At 41.4% G+C, this 23,499-nt stretch overlaps 1 protein-coding gene across 1 annotated transcript in view; it reads left to right on the forward strand.

Annotated features, from left to right (window-relative positions):
* ASCC3 (activating signal cointegrator 1 complex subunit 3) overlaps positions 1 to 23,499 on the forward strand; it is a 4,485,173-nt gene that overhangs the window by 3,349,347 nt on the left and 1,112,327 nt on the right. Inside the window, exons 25-27 of the mRNA XM_044069284.1 lie at positions 16,032 to 16,198; positions 17,359 to 17,504; positions 17,686 to 17,806. Coding sequence (XP_043925219.1) covers positions 16,032 to 16,198; positions 17,359 to 17,504; positions 17,686 to 17,806 — 434 coding nt within the window. The remainder of the gene's footprint in view (positions 1 to 16,031; positions 16,199 to 17,358; positions 17,505 to 17,685; positions 17,807 to 23,499) is intronic.

Raw genomic sequence — 23,499 nt, forward strand, 5'->3', positions numbered from 1 at the left:
CTTCTGTTTCTTAACCTTCTGTCAGACAGGGACAGTCTGTTCCACAGGTTTAACACGTAACCTGTTACATAAGCTCCCTGTCTGACAATTCATGGAAAACAGATATGCAAATGGAAGCTCTTGGACTCTTCCTCAGTGTCTGTCACCAAAGACGTGGACCTAGGTGACGACAAAGGCTCCCACATATCACCCTCTGAGGATGTCACTTTCAGCGAGATCCTGGGGTTGATGAAACAGATAGGGGGCTGGTCCACAGAAAGTATTTCTCCAGATGTGTCCATGTTCCTGGAAGCCTTTGGTTCTGGCTCATCTTTGTCATGGTTTGTACTGCCCATTGACACACTCATTGACTTGATGGCTCAACAGGCATAGAAGTACCTTGATGTGGTGGAGCCCCTCCCACAGAAAAAAATGATAAGATTCTCTCTGCTCCTGCAGATTTAAATCATTAGAGAAAAGGTTCTCTGGTGGATACAATGGTTGTAGCAGCAGCAATCAAGAAAGAATTGTCAGAAGAAAGTTCTTTGGTTCATCCCAATAATAGAAAATCTGGGGCTGTGGACCATTTTGGGAAGTGGACATATGCTTTAGTGACCTTTGCACTCAGAGAACTGAATGACTTAGCTCATTTCCCCAGATTTCAGAGAGACCTGACTAAGGAGACAAGCCTTTATCAGGTGCTCTACCTGCAGATATTCAAAAGACAGTGGACTCGCAGCTTTCCACTATCCGGTCTACCTCCAATATAGCCATGTGATTGCTTTTCAGCACAGCATTTCCATCTGCCTCCATTCCTGGATGTGCCTCTGTGAATTTGTGAAAAGCTTCAGGATGGCTCTCATCAATGCCTCTTTTGGTGGTTTCACCCTTTTTAGACCAAAGTTATAAAAAAAAACAAAATTGCCAACCAGGAGTTATCAGGATGGTAAGACTCTTGCTGCAGCAGGCATCCATTTTTTCCACATCCCAAGGATCCTATTTCAGAAATCAGTGGACTGGGAAAAAGATGAGGTTCAGGAAGTCACTTATCAGGAAATTCCTGGAGACAGACCACCCCGTGGGAGAGGAAGTTGTAATAATAATAATAATGGAGATCGCCGTAGTGGACCATGTACCAAAATGCCTTTTCAGCTCCCCTTAAGGTTTTCCAGACTACTGCACCCTGGAGGCAGTGGAGGAGTGCTCGTCTCTGCACCCACAAGCTTGGCACACCATAACTTCAAATGTTTGGGTGCTGAACATAATTTCCAGAGGTTATTCTATACCATTTTCCCTACCCATCAGAAAGAAGAATATTCCCAATGTTCCACTCGGTCTATGGCAACTTGCATCAGCAGAGGTTTCCAATCTGCTAGAAAGAGTCATCCAGGCAGTCCCTGAAGACCAGCTAGAGTGTACACAAGGCTGTTTTAAGTATCCAAGGAAACAGGCAACCTCAGACCCACTTTTTGGACATGAGATAAAATTCTGGATGGTCTTGCTTCAGTTCATTTTGCCTCTACTGAGGAAGGATGATTGGATGTGCTCCATAGATCTCAAGGACACATACTAGTATGGGAAGATAGAAAATCATTTGAGGAGGTTTCTCCATTTCAGTCTGGGAGCCAGTTATTATCAGTACAGAGCCCTATCATTTGGTCTGACCACAGTCCCAGGTGTTCACCAAGATCATGACAGTGGTGACAGAGCATCTGCACTTATTAGAGATCCAGGTTTTCCCATATCTCAATGATTGGCTCCTTACCACTTCAACCGACGGCATCTTATCACACCATTGGGGACCTTTTGCTCTGACTAATACAGCATCTAGGCATCATGGTCACTCTGAGAAAAGTCAGCTTACACCTTCCCAACAGACTGAGATGCCACCTCAACACAGGCTTATAGATTTCCCGACTTGCAACTTCCAGGGTGCTTTACCTTCACCTGATGGCAACCCAGGATGTTCTTCCATTTCACTGTTGCAGTATTCATTAGATTAGGTATCCCCTGCCAAGGGTGGCCTGACGTCCGACCAGTATACCAAAGCCTATAGGTTGCTTTAAGTTACGCAGTACATCACATTTATGCTCCTTGCATCGCGGTGAACATAAAGGTAACGTCTGGACATACCATCCTCAGAACGTCTTTGCCCCCAGTCTGAACACACATTCCACTGCTGGTTCACAAAGCCATTGCAGATAAGTGCCCTATTGAGGTTCTTTTTTTAGTTATCCTTTTTTTTTTTTTTGTTGCTTGTGGGGTTTCATGTCATCCAAGAAGGGTAAATGCCAGATTCCCCATAAGGACCACCAGACCCAGTATCTTTTTTGCTTGGATCCCTGTCATGACCATATGTCCTGTTCCATTTATCAGACTTTTGTACCTAAAACCCTTCATAGTAGACTATCTTTTTTGGTGCCCTGTCTTGAAAATCAGTGTCTTAAGCTTCTTGTGAAAGACACGATGGAGGGTACTTCCTGCTTTGAGGGACAGCCATCAGTGAAGAAGGCCAAGAAATGTAAGCCGGAATCTTCTGCTGTTCAGCCTCTGCCGGACATCTGTCCTGAGGAGGGTGAATGCCTGGAGGTTCACCCTGCATTGTTGTTGGATTTCTGTTATGCGACCGGGTTGGAGGCTGGCGGAGATCTTACTTTAAGCATGTCCAAGGAGACATGGCAAACATCCATTTTGGACTTTCAGGTGAAACCACTACTGATTATTTCCAAGGCGCCCTATGGGTGTTCCTCAAATAATTAGTCAGAGAAGAAGTCCCTACTACCATCATTGATGCTGTTCTGGGTCAGAGTCTTCCAGGTTTTATAAAGCAGACATCCCATTGAAGAAAAAGCAAAAGACTAGCAGGCCTTCACTCAGGGTTTGTTTAATGCTTTGATGGCAATGAACCCTCCCCATGGAGCTTTTGTTCCAGCCCCCCTTGGAACTCTACTCCTCTAAAAAGTCCCAGGGAACAGGAATCCTCTGAGGAGGAGCTGGAATCAGATGAGGAATCCCTTGCTTACTCTTCCAGATTCCCTATCCTTTGGACCATGGATCAAAGGAAGAGGAGTCTACCAGTTCTGATACTCCCGTTGAGGAGATTTGTTATGGGGACAGTCTTCTGAATGATGGAGTTCTTTAAATGGGATTGTGCTCAGGTCTCTGAAGTACATAAAAAATGCTGTGAATTGCTGCAGATGAATTCTCCTAAACCTTTTGCTGTTTCTCTTGTTTTTGCAGTCTTGTATGCATTTTCCAATGCTTCTAAGGCTTCAGACTCTCGGCCCCCTGCTCCCAAGAAACCTGGTAGATTCTATAGGGTGCCTGTGGACTGTAAATTTTTGTACAAGTGTCCTTCTGCTGACCCTTTGGTGGTGTCTGTAGCTTCTGACAAGCCCTCTTAGTTCCTTCTTTCTCCCAAGTTACTGCCCTGTGATAAAGATGGGATGACCATGGAAAAGCTAAGCAAGAAGGTTTACACCTCTGCTACCTTTGTTTTTTATGGCCGTTAATTATCAGACCTATATGTCCAGGTACTTGTTGGCTCTCCTATCCCGGACTTGTCACATTATTTCTGATCTTCCAGACTCAGGATAAAACACCTGCTCTTTTCCTGTTAGGAACTTCCTCCCAGGCGGTTTGTCATTCCATCAAGTGTAGTTATGATGCAGCAGATGCTTCCTTTAGGGCTACTGTTTTTGGATCAGTGATAAGGAGGTATTCTTGGCTTCAGCTTCAACCTTTGCTTTATTATATTAAGGCTAAGCTGCCCCTCTTGATAATAAACACTTGTTTGATGAAGTTTCCGCTGATATGTTTAAGTTCCTTCAGAATAAGGGCAAGGCTTTCAGGAGCTTAAACGTGTTTGTTTTGCCTGTGCCTAAATTTCAGAGAAACTACCCCAATAAGTCGGTCTTTGTTTGCAGGCAATCTCACCCTCCTCCTAAGGGCAAAAAGTGTGGCAAGTGGGCTCCTTCTTCTAAGGCTATTCAGACTTTAGTGCCTCAGAAGTCTCCTTTTACAGATAAACCAGGTGCTGTCTGATTACACTATTCTTCCCAGCCACCTTGCTCTTCTCTTCACCTATCTGTCCCCCCCCCCCCTTGTTTGGCTACAGATTACTCGGGATTCCTTGGTCCTGTCCATTATTTACCAGGGTATTTCATGGTTTGGAAATCACTTCCTCCTTTTATGGGTGTTCCTCAGCCCCCTCAGGAACAACTCTTTTCTTTTCCAGAGGTGTTTCAGGACCTTTTGACTCAGGGTACTATTCAAGAGGTACCAGTGTCCCAAAGGGAGAGGGTGTTTTTCTCCAGAATGTTTCTAGTAGCCAGGAAGGAGGGTTCCTGGAGACCAATTCTAGGTCTTTCTCATCTAAACACTTTTCTGAAGGTGCCCTCATAGGTTCATAGATTTAGTACTGGGCTAACTGTCCTTGTGAGCTGTTTTAAACCTAGCCAGTTACCCCATGTAAAAATCAAACCCTGCCCCTTGTGTCTATAAGGTAAACACCATAACCATTATACCAACCTCCCACCAAAACAAAGTTTGCACACCCTGTATTAGAACCCAGGACCATCTGCACTCCAGACCTACAGTTAACACTTTCTGCCATAGGATTACTTATTTCCCTCCCCTCTGAACAGACAACTTCTTTTATTTTGTGCCAGAGTCCCAGGTCTTCTGGTTTGGAAGGGGACGTCCTTCCTTTTTCTTGGAAGGGGTGTTTGTTTATGCTTTCCCTCCCCTTCTCCTCATTTCAAAATTCAACAGGATGCTCCCAAAATCTTGTTGGTGATTCCCTTTTGGCTGATGCAGCACTGGTTCCCTCTTCTGCATTTAGCCAAGGGCAGTCATCACAAGTTACCTCACAGGGTGGCCCTACTCACACAGGACAGGGGATCTCTCATCCATCCCCACCTATCCACTCTTCAAATAACACTGTGGGTGATAGGATTTTGATTCCATGTAGACACCTTTTTTTCTGAAGACGTGTTTAGGGTCCTGCAGGAGGCCAGGAAACCCAACACTAGAAAATTCTATTTATCCAAATGGAAGAGGTTTTCTGTTTGGTGTCTTCTCTTGTAACCTGTATCCACTTTCTGCAGATGTTCCTTTGGTTCTCTCTTATCTGTGAGAACTGCTCAATGTTGGGTTGGCTTATTCTTCTGTTAAGGGTCATTTATCAGCTATTTCTGCTTATCTTCCTTTATCTCCTCTTTTAGATTCTAGATTTGAGACTAAACAATTCCTAAAAGGCGTCCTCCATATTAGGCCTCCCAGGAAGCCTGTTCCTCCTTCCTGGGATCTTAACCTTGCTTTGGAAAAATTGACTCAGGCCCCTTTTGAACCTGCAGCTTCAACTTCCTTGCAACGTTGCTCTTGGAAGACTGTTCTTTTGTTAGCGCTTACTTCTGCCAGATGGGTGTCTGAGCTTCAAGCCCTTCTGGCTTGTCCTCTTTGTTTTTCTATTTCATAAAGACAGGATGTCCTTGCATATACTAATCCTTGTTTTATGCCCAAGGTGGTGAATGAGTTGTCCCTTAATCATTCTATTCACTGCTGTCTGCCAGTGTTAAGGAGCTGTACATGGTGGATGTGCATAGACAACTCAGATTTTATTTGGATAAGACTAACACTATTAGGAAATCTGATATGCTCTTTGTTTCCATTCATCCCAGGGATTAGCTGTATCCAAGCAAGCTCTTTCTTCTTGAATCTCAAAAGCTGTTTCTTTTGTTATTCCTTTCATGGTAAGAGCCTTCCTTATTCTGCTAAGGCTCATTCTTCTAGGACTGTGGCTTCTTCTGGTGATTTTTCAAAGGGTTTGGATACTAACTCTATTCCTGAGTCAGCTACCTGGACTTCTGTTCATACATTACTGCTGCTCGTCCAGTCAGGATAAAACAGACAAACAGTTGTGGGTTTGGTTCAAGCAGCTTTATTATACACAAACACATCAGGAATTAGGCTTTGTAACTTAAACTTAAATAAACTTATAAACAGACTGACTACTACACTCATACATGTTAACACTCTGGCTGTTCTGTCAAAATGGCACTGCTGCCTCTACCTGCCTACTATTTATATGCCAGTGCCTACACTTGGAAATGCTTCTTGAAGTTACAACACACACTAGGTTCAACAATTATCAAGCACTGCAAGTTGGATGGAATCTCCAGAGCTAGTGGTGGTTTTGCTAGGGCCATCCTTCATGGATCTGCTAGTTCTTCCTCCTCCTCCCAAGTGTCTTTCAGAGCTTTAGCAGTCTCCTTAATGTAATGAATACTACAACAGTGAAATGGAAGGGTGTAGTACAGTTCATAGGTTCATACTAGGCTATCTGCCCTAGGGCATTTATAAGCCTAGCCAGAGTGTGTGTGGCTTTCGCCACCCATTTTAAATTAATTTTGCTATGCCCTTTTTCAAGGTTAGTATACTGTGCCTCTGTCTAACAGTGACACAGAAGTGATACCGGGGTAAACCTACGATCTCCCATCCACTCATCAAGATTCCTCTTGAAGAGAGTCAATGAGGGACTCTGCCTAACCTGGACTGGGATTTTATTCCAGAGTGAAGGGAGCCTCTGGGTTATGAATCTGTCCCTCCAGCATGTCCTATTTATTTCAGTGCTGAGGTTCAAGTCTCTCGAGCGCGTAGCTCGATGGGATTTGGATTTTCTGAGGTGCAGCATGTCCATTAATTCCGGGTTGGACATGGCTTTATACGTCAGGCACAGATCGCCTCTGAGCAGGCAGTATGCCACTGAGTAGAGCTGAAGTTTCTTTAACTGGGCAGCATATGGCATCTGTTTGAGCCCTTTGATCCTCTTGGTGAGGTACTTTTGGGGTCTTTCCAGTTGCTGCAGGTGTCTGGTAAGGTACATCCCAAAAGGGGCATTGTACTCAATTATGGGCCTGATGAGGGATGAGTAAAGAGGCACGATGACCTCCCCTGATCTAGATGTGAATCCCTTCATGATTAGGTGGGCTATATAAAATGTTTTTCTAACCACCTTGGCCACATGGTTGTCAAATGAGAGATTGCTATCAACTTGGGTCCCCATGTCCCTAATTACTTCTTCTGTACTTAATGGATTACCACCTATGTGGTAATTTGTGGCACTTTGTTTTGCCAAAGGGATGACTATACACTTTTGGCGTTTAGCTTGAGGCCATGGCTCTGGCACCAGTTGTCTGTTTCTATGAGGCCCTTTTGGAGGATGCTTGTGTCGGCTGGAGAGTCGATTATGGCGCTCAGTTTGCAGTCATCTGCGAACTTGGTCAGCCACAGTCCTTCCGTGTTGGCCTGTACCTCCGAGAAATATATACCGAACAAGAGAGGTCCCAGGACTGAGCCTTGTGGGATGCCACTTGTAACTGGTTTGGAGTCTGACATGGCTCCAGCAATTCTAACCATGTGGGTTCTGTCCTTGAGCCAGTTTGCAACCCATCTAGTGACATAGGGGTTTATATTTAAGCTGGTGAGCTTATCTATAATGCCCGAGTGGGGTATTGTATCGAAGGCTTTTGCGAGATCCATGTAGGCTGTGTGGACCACCTTCCCCTCGTCAATGGCCTTGGTGACTGTTTCAAAGAAATCAACCAGGTTTAAGAGGCAGGATCTGCCCTTAACAAAGCTGAACTGGGTAGGATCCCTCTTTATTTATGAGGTCCATGATGATCCTTTCCATAGCTTTGCAGACCAAGCTAGTCAGGCTTATGGGGCGATAGTTCCCAGGATCTGTTGAGGCACCACCTTTGTGGAGAGGGACCACTGTTGCTGTACGCCACTCTTTGGGTACATATCCTGTAGTAAGGCTGAGATTGAACAGTAGTTTTATGTTTGGGTTTAGCTCTTCTTGGAGTTCATGTAGGATGCAGCCTGGGACACAGTCTGGTCCCATTGATGCTGTGTTTTTTGCTTTGGAGATTGCAGCTCTTACCTGAGCATTTGAGATGTAAGGGGGCAGCACTCTGCTGGGATAGATATTCGCCCTTTTGGTGGGGAGGGGGGGGGAGAAGTTTGCGCTGAACCTGTCAGCTAGGATGTTGGCAATGTCTGTGGGTTCAGTGTATTTTTTGTCATTTTGGACTAATTCTGAGCATATCTGGGAATTCCCACCCAGGTTCCTAACATAACTAAAGAAAGCCTTGTGATTATCCTTAGTGTCCTGTGCAGTTTTTCTCTCGAAGCTGGCCTTAGACGATTTTATGAGTGCCGGTAGTTTTTTTGCTAATACTGATCAGAGATGCCTTCCCTTTTTGGGATTTTGCTCCATCATGTAGTAGCTTCCTCCTTCTTTTGTATAGTTTGTTTATGGCTGGGGTCCACCAGACAGGACATCTGCCTTTGGAGGATTGGGTCTTGATTTTATTTGGGATTGCATGATCCATGCATTCCTGAAGGTGTTCATAGAATGCGTTTATAAAGGATTCTGTGGTCTGGGCCATATTTTTCACAGGCCCAGGGGCTTGAAGGATTCCACCTCTGTTTTGAGGAGTGTGAAATTTGCTTTAGAGAAGTTTTTCACTGTGGTTTTCAGGGCAGGGGTGGAGTCGGGATGTGAATATCCAGTGAGATTAGTTTATGGTCTGATCTTACCAATGAGGGATACACTTCTGGTCTGTAATGTAGAGTCCCCATGTTGGTGATGATCAGGTCCAGTATGCTTTCCCCTCTTGTGGGAGTGGTAACAAGTTGTTCCATAGAATTTGAGTTTATAAATTCTAGGAACCTTTGGGCTAGGGTGTTGGAGCTAGAGTAATGCTCCCAGTCTATGTTTGGGTAGTTGAAGTCGCCTAATATAATGGTGTTTGGAGAGACCTTCATATTTTCCAGTGTTCTCAGGAAGGCCGAGTGGGGTTCCTGGGTTTGGGAGGGTGGTCTGTAGCAGGCTATAAACTGGAAGGCGGTTTTACCCACTGTTAGTTACACATGGATAGTCACTGATGCTTCGTGCTGTGCCACCAACCTGGAGGTGTGGGTATCTTTGACGAATATTGCTACTCCCCCTCCATTTGTGGTTTGGTCCAAGTTTTGGGGCCGAAAAGCATGGTATGAGGTATAACCTGGTAGTGCTGGGGTGCTCTCGGGAGCCTTGAACCAGGTTTCTGTTACTGCACAGATATCGATGTTCTCCATGCTAAGGAGAGTTTCGAATGCGTGCATCTTGAGGTTTAGACTTCTGGCGTTGAGTAGCATTACTCTTAGTTTCATATCCCTTGTGATACCTATGGAGGTGGGTTTGTCTTTTGAGCCTTGCCTAAAAAAGGCACTATGGGGGTAGCAAGAGCCTTTGCCAATATCCGAAAGCCCAAGGGTGACAGGTGCAAGCCGTCCCTAGTGAAGCATCGTGGCTTGTCGAGCATTTAATCCCAGGCTGACAGGCATTGGATCCCCTTTGAATGACACCAATACTTATGTTGAAATTGATCATATTGTCTTCATATTGTGGCATCATTCTTGGTGAGGGTAAGATGCTACTCAAGGTCAGGGTCATACCAGCCTGAGCTACATGCTCAGAGAGCTCCTCTATGTCTCTTTTCATGTAGTCCAGGGAGGTATGTCTCAGGTCATTCACACCAGCATAGACAATGACTGAGTCATATTTGTACTTGCCTTGGAGTGACCTGAGTGCTTGTGTTATGTGGCGGATCCTAGCTCCCAACAGGCAGCTCACCGTGACCTTCTCCTTGTTCAGCCTGGTGAGCGGGACGTCAGTGTGCCTGATGATACCTATTACAAGTGTATCAGGTATGTTGTTTAGCCTTAAGGGCTGTGACTGTTCAGCACACTGGCTTTGTGAGCTATGTGTTGCACGTGTTTTGTTTTGGGGTAGCGGTTGCTTGGGTGTCTGCTTTGGAGGTCTCTGCTGCTTAGCCAGATTTTTATTTAGAGCCTCCGAGTATGTTTTGTGTGTTTATGTGTTTGGTTTGCTGTCATCGTAGGTCTATGTGAGACTGGAATTGTAGTGAGTGTGGTTTCCTTCTCCTCCTGACTGGTTTCGCCAGTACTGAGTTGAGAGAGCTTAGCCTCCAGTATGGCTATATGGTTGCATCTCTCACATGTGTTGGAATTTGTTGAGAGGAGGAGAGGGTTGTCTGTGTACATGAGGCAGTTGTAACATTGCCTCAAGATTCCCAGATTCACCAGCTGGACCAGAGAGGAGATTGACAACTGACCTTTGGACATGCTAGAATAGTATTGGGAATTCCTCTATAATTTAAAAAAAAGGGCTAATGGGGAACAAGGTACTCAAGGGGAGTTTGTGAGGGTGTAGTGCATTTAATTTTTTAGTGCTGACTTATATAATTGCTTTAGTGAGCAAGTGCCAGGTAACTTAAATGCAATGTGTTACAAGTAACTTAAATGCAAAAACGACAAACAGTAACTTTCTTTCAAGTGAAACAAGGAAATAAGTACAGTAAGCAATGCAGATATCACTAGGGATCCACAGAAGTGCTGAAAAGCCGCGTTTTAGGTGGAATTAGCGTTTCAGGGAAATAACAAGCATACAAACAAAGCTAGATTCAGCAGGCCTGGATCTAGTCTATGCTACAGCAAACAAGGTTTACCAATTTCAGTTAGAAACAGTTAAAATATGCAGACACTATAAGCCTTTAACCAGAAATTCCCAGCTCAGAAGGGCAGAGTCCAGCCTCTCCTCCCACAAGAGTGCAGACGACGAACCTTCTTAATGTAAAATAACTGGCCTGAAGCCCAAGTGCTTAAACCACAACTAATACACTTTTAGAATAACAGACACTGAGCCCTCAATCAGCAGTTCCCAACTTAGAAGGATGTAAGCTACCTGTCCTGCCACCACAGTGCAGGCCACAAACCTTTCTAATGTAAAACAACTGGTCTGAAGCCCAAGTGCTTAATCCAAAAGACTTAGAATGATAGCTACACTTTAATCAAGTTACTACCAAGCAGTAATAAATACAACTGAATACTTTAAAGAATGCCTGGATTAGTGCTCAAGTTATACATACAAAGCTAGATTCAGCAGGCCTGGATCTAGTCTATGCTACAGCAAACAAGGTGTACCAATTTCAGTAAGAAGCAGTTCAAATATGCAGGCACTATAAGCCTTTAACCAGAAATTCCCAGCTCAGAAGGGCAGAGTCCAGCCTCTCCTCCCACAAGAGTGCAGACCATGAACCCTTTTAATGTAAAATAACTGGCCTGAAGCCCAAGTGCTTAAACCAGAATTAATATACTTTTAGAATAACAGACAGTTGATTAAAATTTTACCATAATGATAGATGTCCTTCTCGTAACTGTTGCAGGTTTCACTCCCTCCCTCCGTCCACCCCCTGGTCCATTTATTTCTGGACGTACTGTTTATCTTTTCTTTTCCTTGGACTGGTGTTCCTACTGGGGCTCTCATTTCTGAGGATGGTACATCTGGACATCACCTTTATGCCCTATTCTATACAAGGAGCATGTGTGTGATATACAGAGTACCTTAAAGCAACCTAAAGGCTTTGGTATACTTGTTGGATGTTGGGCTGCCCTTTGCGGGGAATCCATAATGTAATGAATACTGCAAGAGTGAAGAGATACACAACTGTACTTTTCTCCAGCAGCCCTGTCCTCCAGCAAGACTAATCCTTTGTCTACTAGTCCTTATGGCATCCAAAGTCCTCATGGTCTGACATGCCAGATTTTGCATGAGGGCTCACCAGTGGACTTTAAGTGGTCCCAAAGGTTACATCCACTTCACGCCAAGATGAAACTTGCTCAAATTTGCAGGCTGCACTTAGTGTGGTGGATAATGTTGTCTTCCTTGATAGATTGGCATCCTTTTCTGACAGACTCCCTCTGTAGTGGTTGTGACAACAGACTCTTCCCTTCTAGGGTGGGGGGAGGGTCATGTCAAAGGGAGGATGGTCCAGGGCACTCAGTCACAGATAAAGGTCAATCTTCACATCAGTGTTCTGAAGATAAGAGCGGTACTTCTAGTGTTGCAGGCCTTTTAGGATGCTCTCCCTGGAGGTGTGATCCAAATGCATTCAGAGAATATGTCAGTAGTCTGGTACATCAGCAAACTGGGAAGAATCTGCTCGTCCCGTATGCTGAGAAGCTGTGAAAGTCTGACAAAGGGCAGTGTCTTCACACCACTTTCTAATAGCAATGCATATCCTGGGGCTGTCCAGTGTTCTGGAGGTCAAGTTGAGCAGATCTATCTTGATGTCACTCAAGTGGCCCCTCTATCCGACAGTGGCAGCGTGGATCTTCAGTGTCTGGGTCCAATCTTGCTGCAACCTTTTCATATCTCACCTAAAGCAAGAAGTACTTCAGTTACCTTGCCCTGATCCCTTTACAGGTACAGTCATCAAGAGATAATATAGTCCACAATTGTCCCCCAGGTCTCTTACATACTTTCCCCTCATTGCTTTTAATGAACAAATTCATGCAGAAAGGAAGAATGTGCAAGGCCAAAGTGAATCTCATTGCCCCTTTCTCACCTTGTTAATCATGGTTTCCCTTCATGTGGCCACTTCTAATGTATCCTCCATGGAAGCTAGATCACTATCCATTAACACGCCCATCTGGACTACCTCCTCCAGACCAGAAAACCATGAAGTTAACATCTTGGTTCCTCCAATTCTAACATAGTAGACAATGCAAGTAATTCTAAAAGGGAGCCTATTGTGCTTACAAAGGGGTAAAAAGTCATTCAGTGAAGGAACATGGTAGGGAGTCATAAAAGATGTTAGACGATTAAAGATGTGATGCATGCAAATGTATCTTAAGTAATATGACAGGGAAGGAAATATAAACCTGCATCCCTGTAGCAGTCACATTGTGTCTGCTTTAAGTATATTTTTAGTTGTGTGTTTTTTAAGTTTGTGTTTTTATATATAATTTGGAATGTTTTCCATAATTTCGCGCATATTTTACAAAAGTAATTTTCTATAGCAGCTAGTTGTGTCAGTATAATAATATGGAGTCACACTTTGTAGTCTGTATCTCATAAGAATGTTTTAGAAGGGAAGGTGGTAAATTTTGTTCAGTAATATTAAAGTAAGGGAACTGAGAAGCAATGTAGCTCTAACCTTTTAGCTGCCTCTCTAGGTGTATTAAAACCCTAAAGAATGATGCTGTTGCAATGTTGCTTGGAATTTGGCAACACATTTGGAAAACAAATAAATGGCTGTTGGAGTAGAAGAGGTCAGTTTATATTCCATTACCAGAAAAGAGCAATGCTAAAGAGTGCTCAGATTATCAGTTGCATTTGTTTCATATGCTAATAGTGTGCAATGCTCAAGATCCTACAAGCTACACACCAGCGATATATGGACCGACAACTGCCAAATGTACAAGCTGGTTTAAGAATGGACAGTGGCAGCAGAAATCATATTGCTAAAACCACAGGATAATGGAGGCAATGAGGGGATTCCAGAAATGTTTACGTCTGCTTTACTGACTTCTTTAAAGCTTTTGACTGTGTGGTCCATCACAACTGTGGCAAGTTCTTAGAGGAAATGGGGATACTGGATCAGCTTATTTTCCTGCTGAGGAATATGTATGCAGGACAAGAAGCAAAGGTCAAAACTAAATATAAAATGACTGACTCATGATTGGGAAAGGACTGAAAGAAGGCTATATTGTCACCTTTCTTGCTAAATGTATCATATAAATTGAAATTGCTGAGAGAAATATTAACAACTTCAGATATACAAATATCACCACTCTGTTGAATGAAAGTGATGCAATTGATAATGAAAATGGAAGTAGAAAGTACAAAAGCTGATTTGCAGGCCAACGTAAAACAAAATAAAATTATTTTGCATTAATAATTCTTTGTATATAAATGGAGAAGAAGTGGAAGCAGTCACAAATTTTGTTCTCCTGGGGACAAAGATCTCTGCAGATTATCCTTACCCCAGGGGATGAAGCCGTAATTCTCCCCAAAAGGTGTATTATTCAGTTAGTGCACAGGTGCTAGGGAGGATGGGAGAGAGCAGCATCTGCCAGCTAACCCATGCTATGATGCAGGACAGCAGCTCTGGTTCACCATTTTGGTGAAACCTCGTTGGAGCAGTGGGTGTTCCATTTATGGAATATGAGCCTGCAGACCACATGCTGCCACAAGCACAGCTTTTAACATGCCAAGAAGGGATGTGTGTGTGTGTGTGTGTGTGTGTGTGTGTGTGTGTGTGTGTGTGTGTGCGCGCACGCACTTTCTTGAGGTTGGCCAGGTGTTTGAAACTCAAAGGAGCTGCTAAGGGGAGAAAGCTCCAGGGGTAGAAATCTTTCAGCAGGACCCATTAGCTGACATACTCCCTTCAACAAGCCTCTTGTAGGTGGCAGATGAATGGGCTGGTTGGACTTCTGGGCAGGAGCAAAGTGGGCTGTAGGGCTGTCTCTTTTTGGGGGTACCCAGCTTTTGCATCCTCCATGGAATGAATGTGTTGATTGGGCACTGATAGTGGATCTGTTATAATTAACAAAGTAAATAGTACTGAGTATATCTCAAGCTGTACAACTTACACTGCAAAATATGATTGATTCTCTTCTTTAACATCATCTCAGCTTTCACGTGATGCCTTGTGATGGTCTGCAAGTCCCTTAGTTTTGGAAATATTAATGTGTATATGGAAGTATTAGCTATATTAGTAATTATTAGAAAGCAACTAGTGATGTCTCCAGTATACTACATTATACATGGAAAGTGACAGTGTATGTTTCTGTCTTCCACCATGACATTTCACATCACACCCCTTAAAATCATGCTGCACTCTTAGTTATGAAAGTATAAATGAAAATACGAATAACAAGCGACAGACAGTGATTTATATCTTCAGTGCAGGTAATCCAGATTTGTGTCATTTTGTTTCTTGTACCCTACCCTTTCATATGGTTCCTGTTAGTAAATCAGTTTAAGGAAGCCAGACCAAGAAATATCAGGATGCCATATGGAGCTTATAGGTATTAAGAAGTATAAAAGGTGCTACAGGTGTGAATAAGGTATGAAAAAAACACCCAGAGTGTTCCCTAAAAGGTTTGATAGCAAAACTAAAACTCAGATACTTAGGCCATATATTTGTGAATACAGAATTCAGTACAGAAGACAGTGATGATGGAATGGGTTGAAGATTAAAGAAAGTGGTGTCAGAGGCTGAGGTGGATAAACATCATTACTGAAGTAATGAATATGACTTTGCAAGAATTTAAAGAAGCAGTTCCTGGCAGGCATGGTGTACTTAATTCCTTGAACCTCATTAAGGGTCAGACTCGACTGAATGACTAACCAGTAATAAAAACAAAGGCAAGTTCTACAGATTCATCATAAATTTCCTTGCTTCCTTTGTCAAGATACTAATAATAACATAATGATCTGTAAGTAAATATATTTCTGTGATCTTCTCCCATCTCTTCCCATAAATTAATATCTCAGGAGCAACAGATCAATGAGAGGCATCATTTTTGTTGGGTTTATCAGCTGTAGTAGATTAAGCAATGCAGAAATTTGGTAACTGCTGAAGACGACTTTTTACAGCAGTTTATTGCTGCAAGGACATGCACATGAACAGGATTGTCCCTTATGCAGGAGTTGTTGATTTGGAATTTGTTTAAGCAGAATTAGAAAAGTGTGTGATTAATAGAACCTCTGTAAATATTAAGGCTTCTTGTGCAGGCATAATTTAATGTTTTCTGATATGCCTTTTCTAAAGCCATCTAAATATTTCACTCTTCTCAGTGTGCAGTGGGATGTTCCTGTTTGTGTGTGGGTACACTGATATATTTTACATGATTCACTGGGCGTAGATACCCTGACAGCGGCTGCACGTGTTTTGTATTTCCTTAGGTTGTTTAGATTAATAACAGTGTCCTGATAGTAGTGTGTGTCAGGATAATTGTAAGGATTATAGAATCTTCATGGTTCTTTATCTTGATAACAGTAATGCCACCATTCATGTGTTAAAATGTACTAATCCAACTACATTAAATTAAGTGACTTGATAATTAAAATATGTTTGCTTAACAAGTCATAAAAACAAGCAATTACACAAAATATGTTTTTGTAATGTCTTTAGGGTTGTGGAGTTGACAGGTGATGTGACTCCGGACGTGAGGGCCATTGCTCAGGCTGACCTTATTGTTACTACTCCAGAGAAATGGGATGGTGTCAGTCGAAGCTGGCAGAACAGGAGTTACGTCCAGAAGGTTGCCATTCTTATCATAGATGAGATCCACCTTTTAGGTGAGCATATTCTTGAGTGTTATAAATGATATTTTCAGGGCACAGAAAAGAAGTTTCTATAATACAGATAAAAAGAATGTCTTACTAAAAAAGAATAAAAAATAAATAAGGGTATACTAAATATTAGACTTATAATAGTCTAATGACTCACTTGGTTTCAGAAACTTTTCTATTATTTCTGACTCTAAAAGATCATAATTTGATACTGCAGCATTTTTTGATTGTTTGTTCCCAAATTGCAGCACTGTTTTCTGTGTAAGTTTTTTAAGTTTCTACAGTCTTCATTTTTGATTCAGAATGGTCTTGCTGGCATACCATCCTCTGGGCTTTATTGCTCAGAGTAGAGTGCCACACTTGATGAAAACTCATTGCCTTCCATTACATACGACCTCTGCTACCAAGCCATCACATGAGAACCAAACAACACTGTGAATGTACATTCACTGGTAGTTTGGAACTGATATTTAGGCATCTTTTTTTTCTTGCCTGTCATATGGCCTTTGTCATGTCAGTTAACATAGAGACATAAAGCCCTTAGTATGACCTAGGTGACTCAAGTTCTGTTAGTGGCTTGGGTGCCTCCTGGAGCAGGCAGGGAGGAGGGGGAAAGGACACAACTTTTCTGGCATGACCTGTCTTGCAGGAATGGTGTAGGAACATGTGCCCAGGTTGTTTGATCCTGTGGCTGAATTCTGTGGAAACACTGACTTCAAGGGGGTTAGGGCTCTCTAGAGTAGGAATGTAATTTGCAGATGTGAGTCACATGATCTCTGCTGATGCTCTTCACATGTCATTCCCTGGGCATGTTACTCAGCATGTGTTGGTTGGCTAAGGTCTATATAAGGGAAGAAAAAAGACCTGATGGCTGCTAAAATGATGGCCTCTGTTGAATGCTCCTCACCCTGGTGAAGGTGAACAAATGGGACAGTTGGCTGGGTTAGGGCTGATGGCTGGCAACAGCAAGGGAAAAAATCTGATCATTCAAAACATTAGAAGTCAGCATTTTAAAATAATTGTAAGAGAAAATAGTTTTATGTATTTTATTTTACTTTATTTGGATGAGATGCAGGTTGCAGCTTTTCAGATGTCATGAAGAAAATGTATATGTATGTACATTATTCAGTAATTAAAGCAAAGGTAACAGCAGATTTTGTTCTTAGGTGATGAGAGAGGCCCTGTGCTAGAAGTCATCGTGTCTCGAACAAACTTCATTTCTTCTCACACTGAGAAGCCTGTGCGAGTAGTTGGTCTGTCAACTGCATTAGCAAATGCTCGGGACCTTGCTGACTGGCTGAACATTAGACAGGTACTTGCTGTATTTTAAGTAAAGTAATTTGTAATAGATTCACATACTCAGAAGTAGTAGTTAAAAACACTGTAGAGCAAACTTCATGAAATTAAATTGCACTGATTTTACAGTAGCTTACAGTAACGTAGAAGTACAGGTTTTACTTGCTGTATGCATCATTATGTTCTGCTTTCTTTAGATGGGCTTGTTCAACTTCAGACCTTCTGTGCGTCCTGTTCCACTGGAAGTACATATTCACGGTTTTCCAGGACAGCACTATTGTCCTCGCATGGCTAGCATGAACAAGCCTGCTTTTCAAGGTAAGTCTCTAGAATTATAGGCTAAATGGGACCCGTAAATAGGCATCTTGGTGTTTGAGCAATGTTGTGTTTAATGAAGTCAAACTGTCATTGAGTGATGTCTGTCTGAACAGTAAGTATTCATGTTGCTTTAGGGCTACCCTCTAACCTCGGTTTCATATTTACAGAATGAAAGAGGCAACATGATATTAAATTTCTGTCGTGTATGACTGTGAGTGGTTTTCAGGCTACTTCATTTAAATCCCAGACCTCCGATGGTAACCTTTATCTGAAGTTTTGGAGAAATAGTTACTTGTTAAATACAGTACCCCAAAGTCTGTCTTTAAATGTAAGTTTTAGTCCCTTTTCATGCCATTTATTGTTTAAGATTTGAAAGAGTAACTATTGACTGTATCAACAGTTTAATTAGTTTTCATAGCCTGTTCAAATATTTGCTTTCTTTTTCCTTCTAGAGGTATTATATTCACTGTTTGGTTGGGGGAAATTGAGCCTTTTGGGTGCTGCAGTTTCCTTATTTGTATTTGTGGTGAAAAACAAGAAGGCAGCAACCAGACATTAAAAAAATGTCAGTGATGATTTTTGATTGCACTGGTGATTGACCCTAGATGTATTGTACATGGAGAGAAGGATTCCCCCCAAATCTTTCCCTCTTTTGTTGCCTGCGTAACAGAAGAAATGTACTCTCTTTTTGGAGGGGTTCTTTTCAGAGGCCAAAGGTTAAACACTTATTGCAACAGAATGTTATAATAGCCCTACACCAACTTGAAACCATGAATTTTAAAAACAGAATAAAATGCATACAAGTGGTGAAGCCTTTTCTTACTTGAGGCATAATTAATATCCAGTGAGAATTATTTTAATGCATTCTTTACAAAGGAAAGAAACTGCCTTCTTGATGTTGCTTATGTCCTTGTCTGAGCTGCTTGCCAACAGCAATGTGATAAAATGTTTTATGGATGAGGATTTCACTTGACTACAGTTGGTACATCTGCAAACATAAAACAAACATCTGTCTTTAGCAAGTTTGCTGATGTGTAGTGTGAAGATGACAATGCAGGCAGTGTTCATTTTGACTAATTCATTCCTTCCCCCCTGCTGTAAGTCATCCCTGCCATATTCTGATACGCAGTATTCAAAGCTTTATGCGTTGTGTAAAAATGTTAAATTAGCTCTTCTGTTTAAGTAGTGCAACAAAACATAGCAGCTTCCAAATAGACTCCATATTGTTAATGGATATGTAGTGCATGGAGTGCCGTAATTATGCTAAATAATGGTTAAATAATATCCTAGTTAAGCACTACTACATAGTGATACCCGACCTTAACAATGGTTACAGGATTGTTAAAACAAGCCCTAGATGCTGTTAATGTCACATCTGCACTAAAGGCAGACAGTGCTTAGAAAGCAGCAGCATGGCATGAAATGTCTTTCAGATTCTGGAACTGCTTCCCTTACACAGGGAATATGTAAGGCTTCAACTGCTTTCCCACTGCTTTACCACCTTTTAAAGCTGGTACAACACATCATTTTTTTATCTAATTGTTCACTAACTAGTAGTACATGGAGAAGGTACATCTTCGTGCACTACAAAAAATTATGAGTGGATTTCCAATCGTAACAAAAAATTGTGTGTTCTCAACATAGATGCCAAGATTCATCTCTTCAGCTTCGTTCCTGAGGTGAATTTCTTGGCATTCATGTCTCAAACCCACGTTATGTTCATTACAGTTGGCAAACTGATCATAGTCCTCTATGTATTTCCTAGCTGTTTTTATTTTAGTGCCACACATGTGCATATACCCTACCCTTTAATTAAATTGTAATCTTAAGTCCAGATATTATTGACTGTGGCTTTCACTGTTCCATGTTTTTAAGAGATGGACTTTTAGAACCTGCACAATTTGTTTTAAAAAAAGTGTTAGTTAAAGTCTGTGATAAATAACCATTTCTAAAGAGTTATAAAATACTGACAAACTACCGTTAATAGGTCATCATCATTGACCTCACAGTCTTTAAAAGTGTTTGGGATGTTGCCATCCTATAGAAGGTGATTTACTCTCAGATCCTGGATTAGTGCTTTCAAACAGATTAGATTAGCTCAGAGCATGTGGGCAGAGCCAGCCTTAAATCGTTTCACCCCTCCTTCAGAATGATTGTGGTTCTGATGATTATTCGCCCTGGCTGCTTATTCATGAATACTGTGTGCCATGGAGTAGGGTTGGTACTCTATAAAACAGTGTAGAAAAGTTCTGCAAATTCATAAAAAGTAGTATCCAATGGGGAAAGACTTTATATGTAGTCTTACTGCATTTTGTAGCCATAGCAATCTGTGGATGGAGTACACATGGCAATACCCCCCCCCCACACACACACACACACACACGCACAAAGTTGTATGCAGTTCACAAGTACAATACTGCAGGCTAATCCCAGTGGTCTGACTTACTCCAGCAGTATGCACACTGATGGTATAGCTCTTGTTAGCCAAGAGGTCTCCCTTGTCTGCTGATGAGCTGAACAGCATATCAGCACTGCAGTGCAAAAATAAAAAAACAAACAACAACAAAAAATGCTTCTTTATACAGTGAGAAATAAAAAAAAAAAATGGCAGCAGAATTCCATTTGCTGCAGACAATCCATCTAAAATTACCACACCTTTCCTCACTGCCATACATATATGCTGTTGAGCTTCTGTGAATGAGAGTTTCCACAGCACCAGGTTCCTGCCATACAGTAGTATGTTAATGATCCTGGGTTTGCCATTATGTTTAATAATGAAAATATATTTGTGATCATTCAGGCATAACTGAGAAGCATAGTGCAACTATGGACAGCAACATAGCATGTAATATACCTTAAGTAACTCCTTAGTAAGGTGTATTAAATGTTACTGTGGTGGTGTTCCTGGCTGCAGTGTGTGACATGGTCCCCCAGGTGGGGGAGTACTAGTATACATAGTACACTCTTGCATACGATGTGCAGCTGTATGCCATTCAGAGATGCTGATTGTCTTCTGCACACCAGTGTTCATTAACACCGTCCATGTTAGTTAAACATAACTGTGAACAGACGAGTGCTAAGTATAGTGTACAGATTGCATTTATGTAAATGCTCTTTATATTTTGTGAATACCCTGGCCTGTATTGATGAAGGTTATGAAAAAATATTTTCCTGAGTACTAGGATAAGTAGAATCTTTACAATTATAAAACTCTTTGTAATTTGTTCTGGTTGCATAACTGTGTCTGGGTATTCCAGGGGGTGTAGCTGTATTTTTTTCATATCTTTGTACCTTTTCTGAATTGGGACAGTTTATTTATGCTTTGAGTGAACATTAGTTAGAGAATAGTAATATCTCACTGGTTAATGTTCAGGCACTGCTGGTCTTGTTCTGCTAGTATTATTAACCGCTTTTGCTAAGACATTTTGAAAAATGTTTCCTTTTCCATTGTAAGAGCTAGTAAATGGTCTCTCCAGAGGCTTGTTATGTTTAAAGACTGACTTTTGAAAGTCTGTGGTGTGCTTATGTTTTTGTAAGTGAAACTAAGTTAGGGGTCATTTTCTGTGCTTAACTGAACACTTCTTTTATGTGTAGTTTTGTTGTTAAAACATGTTCAAACATAAAGTTCGTTACATGAAATTTGAATTCTAGTGAGTAGTAGGTCAAATCTGCTGTAGAAAAGTCAGCAAGTTGTGAAGTCACGCTTTCTCATAATTCTAAATATTTTGCCTGAGGAAATACTGATAAAATAAATGTACACTTCAAAACACATTTAGTAATGATTTTCAGTAGAATAGGAGTTCCTCCTTTGAAACCACTGATCTGGAAATTCACTAAAAAAGTCACAGTTGAAGTCTGGTATGCACAGTGTAATGAAAAAAATAACCCTCATCCTGGCAAAGATAATGCAAGAGGCTGAATCTGAGTGTAAACTTATGGAGAGACGTATGGAAGAGAAACAATCCTCTCAACCTGCAGACATTGAAAATGGGTACAAAGGCCTTTGAAAAGTAGGTAAATCCAGCCAAAAATCTGGACATCTAATGAATAACAAATGAATACCAAATAGCGCATTAACTCTTCCATTTCCCAATAAGAATGCAGGATACTACTCAGCAACATGTTTAAAAAACAGTGTGTGTCAGAAATAATGAAAACATACCAGGCACAATATCAGGTAGTGTAAAATATGTAGACTTTAATGAACTCTATTGCAAAATTCTGCTGTACAAGGTCATTTATTTTTGCTTCTGAAAAAGGGTTGATTTCTTCCTTTAAATTATTGGTGCCACTAAAATGCTGGTCATATAGTGTTTTTTGTGTGTACTAGACCGATTCACAAAATGTGTGATGAGTGGAGATTTAGCAAATTCTGTGAAAGAGTAAGTCAAGCCTGAAAATAGGGGATATACCTCCAAAAATACTGACATTTTTATAGATAAATCAGGCCAGAAAGTAGGCATGTTCCTCCAAAATAGGGAGAGCTAAAAGGTCTGAAGAGGAAGAATTGTCTTATTCACATTATTTTAGTGCCTTCATAAAGCTGATGTTGAAGCACTCCAGATGAATTAGAAAGACGATCTGTAGAACAGGCAAATGATTTATAAGCATACCATTGTTATATAAAGTTATATAGTTTTGGGTTGGATTCTTAAATATCATTCTCGGTGTGCATTATTCCAGTGTGATATTGCTTGTTTAGGAGGGTTGCCACCTGTACATATGTCCAAAATCGGACATTTTTTTTTACAGAAATGTGACATTTTGCTGGAGAAACCCACACCTACAACAATAGCAAAGGAATAGGCTTTACTTTGCTGCTAAAATGAAAGCTGTCACAGAAAATAGTTTTTGAAGTAGTAGTTTTTTGTGTTTTTTTACAGGACACAAATGCCCAGATAGTAACTGTCATGCATAAAGAGGAACCAAGTGATAACATTATTTGTAAATAAGCCATACACAAGACTAACTCACACTGTGACAACAAGCCTTTTAGAATTCCATGGTTTATGTCTTAACATCGGTCATTGCATAGATATTTAAAAACTGATCCATTTGTCACATTGAGACACCATTCCCAGATATTTCTGATAGAATATTTCTGATAGAATATTCTGTTAAAGTTTTGAATGATTGTTTAAGCCTCTTATTACTTGATTTTGACCAAGCTGACTTATCTACAACAAAGGATAGGATTGTCAGTAACAATTCTAATGCAGACAGAAAATCTGGTGTGTGCCACTTTTGCTAAGATAACTGCATTATTTTATCAAAGTTGTTGTTTGTCTTTTCGGCTTTTCATGGTTAAGGGGTCGCCATAGCGGAACTCCGGTCTGCTAATGATTGGCAGTAGATTTTTATGGTGCCGAGTTGCCAGCCCGATGCCCAACCTTCAGCGAAGGCACGCCCATTCACACGTCTTTTGGAGGCCACTCGACCGTGGGGAGGACATGCAGACTCCACACAGAAGGCACTCCAGCTGAGAATCGAACAGGAGAACCTCTTGCTGTGAGGCAACAACTACCGCTGTACCACCACGGCTTGCATTATTTTAGCAAAGTGCTTATTATGAATGTTTTAGTTTTTTGTGTGTATCATTCATCAGCAACATAATGCTACTAAAGAGGTCTTTTTTGGTGGAAGATTCTCTTCTAGGAGCTTCTGTTATTAAAATGCTTGAAGTATTGAATATT

Source organism: Protopterus annectens, chromosome 1.part0 (assembly GCF_019279795.1).
Source record: "Protopterus annectens isolate FY-2018-M chromosome 1.part0, PAN1.0, whole genome shotgun sequence".
In the NCBI taxonomy this organism is placed as follows: Eukaryota; Metazoa; Chordata; order Ceratodontiformes; family Protopteridae; genus Protopterus; species Protopterus annectens.